The sequence below is a fragment of the Acanthochromis polyacanthus genome, chromosome 20 (genome assembly GCF_021347895.1).
Source record: "Acanthochromis polyacanthus isolate Apoly-LR-REF ecotype Palm Island chromosome 20, KAUST_Apoly_ChrSc, whole genome shotgun sequence".
NCBI classification, from domain to species: Eukaryota; Metazoa; Chordata; class Actinopteri; family Pomacentridae; genus Acanthochromis; species Acanthochromis polyacanthus.
The window spans coordinates 6,090,628-6,099,471 of NC_067132.1; the positions used below are offsets into that span (position 1 = coordinate 6,090,628).

At 40.6% G+C, this 8,844-nt stretch overlaps 1 protein-coding gene across 1 annotated transcript; it reads right to left on the bottom strand.

Annotated features, from left to right (window-relative positions):
* Nucleotides 1-6,671, bottom strand: LOC110967262 (holocytochrome c-type synthase). The gene is made up of 9 exons (XM_022216814.2): nt 6,530-6,671; nt 5,431-5,549; nt 5,269-5,316; nt 5,094-5,141; nt 4,771-4,904; nt 4,067-4,215; nt 2,370-2,489; nt 2,145-2,231; nt 1-752 (listed from the first exon to the last, which is right to left on the bottom strand). The coding sequence occupies exons 2-9, from the start codon at nt 5,537-5,539 to the stop codon at nt 554-556; spliced, it is 894 nt and encodes a 297-aa protein (XP_022072506.1). The 5' UTR covers nt 5,540-5,549; nt 6,530-6,671; the 3' UTR covers nt 1-553.
* Nucleotides 6,672-8,844: the final 2,173 nt, after the last annotated feature.

Sequence of the window (8,844 nt, forward strand, 5' to 3'; positions counted from 1 at the left end):
TCAGTCTGCCCAATACAACACAATTCACTTTAATTGTAGACAAGAAGTTACGTGACAAAATTAGAAGGTTGGAGCACTTGTTTGTTTTTGAATTACATAAGATCAGAAGTCTCAGGGATCAACTCTGATAACCTTGATAATAACTACGATATCATAAGAGTTATTTCTCAGACTTGAAACTCCTCCAGAGGCACAGATGATATAAATACAACTGTTTGTTTTTAAAGAGTAAACTGAGATGGGTTCTGGGCTTAGCTGAACAGATTCTAAGAGGCAGAGTGAGTCACATGTGACCTGTCAAACAAACACTTTCACTAAGTTTAAGATGCAAATGTTGTTTATAAAGCTGTGAATTACAAAGCCTGAAATCATTTTTCTTCAGAAATCTGTTTCATTCAGCTTGACTGAATGAAACTTGATGAGTTTCTGCTAAAACAGTCATTTTAGTTTAGTTTTTTGTTGTTGTTGTTGTTGTTTGGGTCTTGTTTGAAATGACCCAGTGTAGTAGTCTTTCTACATGTATGTTTGTGACCAGTTTCTGCGTCAGGGCCATTTAGGAGGTCCAGCGCCACCAGGCCACCTTCATGCGGTCCCACACAGCATCTAAAGAGTCAAAAGCAGGGCGTACATCCAGGATGGAGAACTGGTAGGTTTCTTTGTTGATTTCACCATCATAATAGTCGATGATGTACCGGACCTCCTTCCCACAGCGATCAATAATCCAGTCGTGACGGTCAAAAGGCAGTTCATAGCTACAGAAAGAACTTAAATTAGTAAGATTTAAACAAAGTACAGTGAAGGCTGATCAACTGTGCACACCAAAGGCCTTTAAGATTTCACCTGTTTCTGTGTTAAGAGTAAGGACATTGCTAACGATAAAGCTCTGAGGTGCAGATCAAACATTTTTTCGTGAAAGTCTGCTGCATGTATAAAATGTGCTAAATAAACTTTGTTGTTTAGCCCACTATAACTGTGAACTTGAAGAAATAATGACTGAACAACCTGAACAAACTTATATACATCTTTAACACCTAAATCTCAAAAAATTTAAACAATTGAACACTTTTACAATTTTTCCTGTCTTCTATCACTCCCTTTACATCCCTGCTGCTTAATGGGAGAACTGAGCTGCTGCTTGCCCTGCCAGTAATTTGAATCATGGCCTGAATGGTGTCATGGCCGTTCTCAAACACATTTGGAGGTTCACTGGTGAGTCTGGAACGATATTTAGTTTTGATTATGTTCATAGTTGAGAAACCTGTCTCGCAGCTGTATGTTGAGCCGAACATGGTCAGCATGTGCAGGGCTACTTTCCTCTCAGTGACGCTTTATTTATTTTTCTTTATTGTCTGTCCTCCTCATCTGTCTCACACCTCTCAACTCTTTTCTAACGCGCAGCTGCAAAGTTTAGCACCTGCAATGCAGAGATTTCATTGGCTGAATAGTGTCACATGGAATGGCTAAACTCATACGCAATTGGTCTGTGTGTTTCTCAGCTGATAACCAGTGCCGTAAACACTGGAAAAGCTGCGCCGGTAAAATGGAAGCGACCTATCAAATTTAAAATTCCGTTCAATTACTGACTGCAGGTCCGTATAAGATGGCGTCTGGGTCTGGATCTGGACCACAGTCTGCCATTTAGTAACCCTTGATTTACACAAACCTATATCTATGAATATAAAATGTAAAAGTATTTCACAGCATTTTTAACATGCTTGATATGTCTAAACTGTATTGATTCTTTTCATCAAGTACTTTGTTAACTTTTCATTGTGGCACAGGAATCAATGGCTTGACTTTGAACCTAGAAAGTTCATCTTTTTCATCCAGTAAGATGGTATGATGGTGAGGCCTATCTTGCCCCATTGTGCACCTTAGGCATGTGTGGAGCTGTCTCAGCACAGTGAACTGCCATTTACTGCTGCAGCTACATACTGGCATTGTCTCAGAGGTCAGAATGACCTGTGCCAGTTCTGGGAATTTTACTTGAGGTTCTTGCTACATGCAATTCACCAATTGCTGTATGTGCGCCGCAGTAGGGATCGACCAGTAGGTTGTTGTTGTTTCAAGAAAACTGTGATGATCCATGGAACAAAACAGTGGAAATTTTAACTGAAACGGGTAAGAAGTGTGAAGGTGCTCACCCCATCCAGTGGCGGAAGCGGGCCCTGGGCGAGAACTCTTTGGCCTTTCCACCAAACCTCTTCAAGCTTGGCCCACATGGGCATTCACTGCAAGATAAAATATTTATCAAGTCACGGTCAGTTTTTTTGATGAGCATCCAAATCATGGAAAGTGCATAAACAGTCTATAGGTCAATGCTGATGGTATGAAAAGATTGGTATTTAAATGGTACTGTGTTGACTCACCGTGCATGTAAAGCTTCCCATTTCAGGATTTCCTGCCAGGCCTGCTCATTGTTGTTATTGTGGATTTTAATGATGTTGGTCATGTCTTGAGCAGCAAGGTCATCATCACGCCAGCGCCATCTGCAGCACAGAATCACACAAAAACAGGATTCAGCATTGCTACCTCCTCTCATCTGAAAACACTGTTTAGCTTTACCCATTAAAGTGAAAGGTATGTCCTGACTTAACATATAGCTATGAAGTCAATTAAAGTCATGAATCACAACAATGCAGCATTTTCAGGTAAATGTAAGAGCATTTAGTCATGGAATTCCTCGGAAATCTGACTGCTTTCAGAGGTAGCCACAAAAAGAGTAAGGAGGATATTAGGTAACTTTTATACTGAGGGACTACATGATTAGGAATTTTGCTCTAGATAGGAAATGTGAAGCAAAAAATGGATTTCCTGAAACACTGGTGGCATAAACCAGGAACGCTGGAATACCAACAACTATGGGTCGGCTACCAAGTTCAGTGCTATTAACAGGGTATAATGATCAGACAGCATCAATTTTCATTTTCTACCAGTAAAGGTATACATAAAATTTCGGACTATAACAAAATTTTACTGTCATTCAAAAAGTCTATTTAATGTTTTGAATACATTTAGTTCAATTCAAGGTGAAGATAGCAATAATAATCTAATACACCTTTTCTCTCAACTCTTTACAGTCTACTAGTTTTCCATTCTGAGTGCACACTGGAAAAAAACAAAAACATATTTGTTTACAGCCCCGGCTCTATAAACTGCAAACAAAGTGGCTCAGAATGATCCATCAAGCATTGTTCTAGCAAGTCCCATGTGCCCTGCAGTACAGAGGGAAAGTAAAAGGGACAGGGACACAGAGAGAGAAGAAGGGGTTAGAGGAAGGACGGGGTGTAGTAAATACCCTGCTCTTGATAAATCATATTTTCTGCCTTTAAAAGATAGTTTGGTGGGAGTTTTGGCTGAACAAGACAGAAAATAGACAAAACAGGTTCAGTAATTCTGTCAAATTAAATACTTCTATAAACCAGACAAAAGCCATGGATCATCCTTTAGTTTAGTCTGCATCTTGTTGCTTTAATCATTAAGACAAAGAGTATTTCTTGTGTTGGGCTTCAGATGAAACATTGTGGGGCAACTGTGTTGTCCACTCTGCTGAATACCTCTTGAAATGCTGTATTTAAATTGCTGCCAGCCTGTTCCTTCAGCTGCTTATATCATGACTGGTATCATGATACAAGAAGGTGTAAGTTGTGAACCACAATAAATCATGTCAATCGAGCTTCTCCGTGTCAGTTACAAAGAAAAAGAAGAACATGTTTTGATGATCACACCTTTAGGATTCCTAAATACAGTCTGTATCATTGTGATACAGACCCAGTGTGAGAAAATTACACCTGACTAACTTTGGTACTATAACAGGAAAACAATACTGGTAAATTGTCTTACTGACCATATGCAGCAAGATATTTAGCCAAAGGGCAGGAATTTAATGTTTCTATTATTCAGCATGAATGACAATCTTCTGTATTTCCTTTGATTTGATTAAAGAAATACTAACAGTATTTATTTACACTGGATGCAGTGACCATAATCTTCCTCTTTTCTTTTCGATAACAGAATGGGTACATGACTGGACACAGGGCATAAAATCCATGAAGCATAGACTGACCCCTTCCGCAGCATTGCGTTCCAGAACATCTGTTCAGACGGGTAAACCCAGTTCTTCTCTGTGCCGTGACGGGGAATATTGGACTCTTCTCTGGATATGGACAGTTCAAAAGGCTGATCTGGAGCTGGGATTTGGTTAGGAGGAGGCATCTGTACACACACAAAGACAGCACATAAATCAACAACAGAGTGAATTTATGGTGCTAATTATTACATGATGAGGATTTACATACAATCTGATAGAGTGAGATCAATAACATATGGGCCATTCAGTACAGAACATACTTAGAATAAAATGTCAGGTATGCAGGACCACTACTTGGCTAACAGCTATGTGTTTCAGTTCAAAGCCAATGATATGAAAAATTGAAAAGCAAAGGTCATTCATTTAAAATGAGTTTCAAAGTTTAAAAATTTAATGAACAGAATAAGTCCTTTTCTAAAAAATAAAAACGCCATGTTCTTGCCATTCACTTCAAGAACACAACCCACAGTGTAAGCAGTTAAACCTACAAACAACATTTTTAACCCTTTCATGCGCAACACGGGTTAAAAGTGACCCAAATCCAATGGAAAATGGGTATCTCATGACCCACACTGCACATCAAAGGTTACGATCATCTGTTTACTTCCACTTGACTTTCACAGTCTTACTTTTCCCCATCTATCCAGCACCCTTTTGCTTCATTAAAGTGGTGCAAGTACCATATTTGCCGGATCAATGTCGTGCTTCATGCCTGCTGCAGCTTTCATTGGACACTCCACAAACTCATAGGCCCGGTCTTGGTGGGCTGGACCAGCTTCTGCTTTGTGCATGGGACACTCTGGCGGAGGAGACACTGCAAGAAACAAGAACATCTGACTGAGGGATAGCGGCCAGTGTACCAACAAAAAACAACAGTCTGAACCTAGAAAGATGTGGAACAGGGAAGTCAAGAGAAGAAAGTCTGCTAAACTTGTATATTACCGAACAATGCGCAGGCATGCCACAAATAATTTAAAATCGACCTTAAAACTGAAGCACCTACCTTCGACAGACTGAGCTTGATGCATGGGACACTCAGAAGGCAGAGACACTAAAAAAGACAGACAATGATGACATGATTTCAATTTGTCAACACAAAATGAACATAATTTATTATTTAATTATATATGTCACATAAAACAATTGACTGTGTTGTTCATCCCACAGCACTTTTATACCTTTGACAGGCTGAGCTTGATGCATGGGACACTCTGAGGGTGGTGACACTGAGACAGACAGATTTTGTCACATTACAGTATGTTCACAAATTTTAATAAAGTTTATTACACAGTACTTGATACATTATACTGTTATAATAATGACACTTCCAGTGTACATACCTTTGACAGGCTGGGCTTCTTGGTGTATGGGGTAGCTTTGAGGGGGGGCAGCCATCATAGCCTCTGCCTTGACAGACGGAGCAGCAGGTGTCGACATGGAGGCTCCCATCCTGCACTGTCTGATGTGGAAACAAACACACACAAGACATTGTAAAAATCCAAAACACCTTACAATCACATCTGCAACAGTTCACAAGTTGTATTCAGCCACAGTATGAGTGCTTTCTGAGCTGGTCTTATTGGCTTGGTCAGACTAACAACTTTAAATCAAGTTGCAAGAGAAATACAAAATCCTGGACAAAGCAACTCTGCAATAAATACTACCTCTGTAAAAAAAAAATTGAACAGCATTAGTAAAATCTAAACTATGTGGCAAGCAGAAAAGGGATGCATTCAAGTAATTACATACAGCTTTGACAGACCTAGCAAAATTTGAGTGAGAGGCAAAGGAGACCCGAGTTAAGACGCAGTTCAAGGTGTTTTATAAGAAGCTAAATGTAGCACATGAACAACTATTACACGGAAACACAAAAGGCAGTATGAAAACTATGCGATATGTCGTGGCGAAAACAAGCATTAGACGTCGTTTTATTTTAAATTGATTCCGCATCGCTCCTATATGACATTCTAATTAACTGCTGACTGGACTTGCTTGAAGATATCCTCGTTTAATCTCAGTTAGCTTCTAGTGCAACAAACACACACTTGGCTAGCAACAGTAGCCTGACGTTTTAGCTTGGCTCAAGACTTCTGTATCCTTACAGTGTTTCCAGCTTACTGTGTGATCCAAACACAGCAAACAGGATAATGTGAAACGACATGACAACTCAGACTGAACTGGTTGTGCCTACTATCCTAGTATTAACTCCCATAGCTTCCTCTATTTAACGTAAGGCAGGCTACCCAGCAGCTATGCTAACCTTAGCTGGTATGTGTCTGTCTTCTTTGCTTGGAATTCAAAATGCTCTTTGAATGTTCAAAGAGCATTTTGTACTATTAACATGTGTTAATAGTACATTCAGGACGCCTCGCCCTCTTTCTGTCTTACCATTCAATGTACATTTGGCTCCAAATATTAAAGGCGACACAAATAACTTACCTGTTAGGGAAGTCAGCAGAGGACCGTTTTCTCTGTCAGGTTACTGTCTCAATGTCAACGTGCGGGACACAGCCAAGATGTGACGCACCGCAGTTGTGCAACTCTGCACGTGCTGTACGTACGGCACTGCGTCATCACGCTGGAATAGAACGGACAACGTCACCAGTAGGCTGCAAGAGAGAGGCGTGTCGCAAAGTAGGCGTGTCGCAAAGTGACGCGAAGCTTTGCGACACGCCTACTTTGCGACACGCCTACTTTGCGACACGCCTCTGCAGCCTGCAGACAGACCCGTTGTCACCATAGATATATACAAACGCTAGATGTCTCGAGACGGAGTCGGCGGCGTCGTCACTTGGCGGCCATCTTAGGACAGGGGACTGCTCTGGCGCACTGTACTGTAGTCAATGGTAAGGTGGATGATTTCCTCACTTTAACACTCATAACTCGCTCAATTCTTGATTGATTTACAAACGGTTTAGTTTATTACAAACCTTATTAACGTGGCTATGATTCAGGCTCAATTCCGAAATCGCAGCTTTTCGTTTTGAAAAATGTGGCATAGTTGTGTGTCTTTTCTGCCTGGGTACTCACATTGAAGGTGGTGTTACTCACAATCTGATTTTCAATTATTAGGTTTTCCTGAGACCAACGTTTTTTGAGAACCTAATCTTTAGGCGAAATTGCATTCTTTGTGGTTGTGGTTGTATTTATTTGCTTGTTAAGAGACTTTGATTGAGACCTTAGACTTATTGTTTGTATACATCGATGCCTGGATTAGTTAGCTTGCAGCCGAAATGCATTGTGGGTAATGTAGGCACCAGGTTCATGAAAAGAAAAGACATCATCTCTTTTTGTTGTGCATTGATTTTGGTTGAGCTTTGTTTTTATCTGTGCATTAGAAAGCTGATAGTAATAAAAAAAGTGCAATGCTAAATAATAAAATTACATTTACATCCATTTATGCTGAAAAAAGCTGATATCTGTGTTCATTATTATATAAATTCAATGGTTTTAATTATTCTTATGTAAGCAGTAAAACAAGTACATCTCTGACGTTTATAACAAACCAAGCTGTTGTAAAATCGGTTGAAAATTGAGCAATCTACAGTGATTTTAAAATCCATGCTCCATTGACTTTAATGTTATGAGTGATCGAGCAGCCCTGTCCCAAGATGGCCGCCATGTGGCGACGTTGCTCCCCATAGGCTGACAGCGCTCATGAGCCATCTAGTGTTTGTATATATCTATGGTTGTCACTACGCGATCCGTCCCGGAAACCTGATTTGTACTGCGCATGTGCACAAATTACGTCACTTCCGCTATTCCCGAAAAAAAAAAAGAATTTTTTGTCAATTACTTAATGATTCAAGAATTATAGGGTTAAGCTAGTAGTAAGAACCTTTAGTAGTAAAACTGGGCGCCATCCTCCTCACTACAGCGATCTGCTTCTGTCAGAGGAATCACTCCGTTAAACTGCGGCCAAGTGAGCCGCTGGGCGTTGCGCGGCTATTCTGCGTAATACCGTAATGTTATCACAGGCGCTGACCAGCCAGGCTGACAGACGTCCGCTGCAAATACATGCTGTTATTCAGATTTTGACTTTCAATATCTGCAAATCCTGAGGCGGTGACAAAGATCTCTCACTATGGCCTTGTCAGGGGTCATCCCAGCTCGCACCTGCACAGTATCACCTGATTTTACTGTAAAATTTTAGAGAAAATTAATGTCAAAGTATGCTGAAATTTCAATCGTCCGGCTGGCCAACGGCAGATGGGGTGGCCCGTATGAGAGAGGTTCTGCTTAAGGTTTCTCCCTGTTAAAAAGGAGTTTTTCATTGACACTGTCGTCTGAGGGCTTCCTCTGGGGGTTTCAGGCCATATGGGTTTGTAAAGCATCTTGAAACATTTTAATTGTAATTGGTGCTATATAAATAAATTTAAATTGAACTGTATTGAATTGAGAATCAGCCATTATGCATCAACACAACTGAAATTTCAGCATACTTTGACATTAATTTTCTCTAAAATTTTACAGTAAAATCAGGTGATACTGTGCAGGTGCGAGCTGGGATGACCCCTGACAAGGCCATAGTGAGAGATCTTTGTCACCGCCTCAGGATATGAAGATATTGAAAGTCAAAATCTGAATAACAGCATGTATTTGCAGCGGACGTCTGTCAGCCTGGCTGCTCAGCACCTGTGATAACATTACGGTATTACGCAGAATAGCCGCGCAACGCCCAGCGGCTCACTTGGCCGCAGTTTAACGGAGTGATTCCTCTGACAGAAGCAGATCGCTGTAGTGAGGAGGATGGC

Excerpts from the sequence above, each read along its gene's own strand:
- LOC110967262 (XM_022216814.2), bottom strand. The coding sequence starts at position 5,539 with ATGGGAGCCTCCATGTCGACACCTGCTGCTCCGTCTGTCAAGGCAGAG. Across the intron at positions 5,142-5,268 it reads TCAAGCTCAGCCTGTCAAAG|TGTCTCTGCCTTCTGAGTGT; the intron begins GTATAAAAGTGC and ends TGTCTTTTTTAG. Across the intron at positions 753-2,144 it reads CGCTTCCGCCACTGGATGGG|CTATGAACTGCCTTTTGACC; the intron begins GTGAGCACCTTC and ends TTCTTTCTGTAG.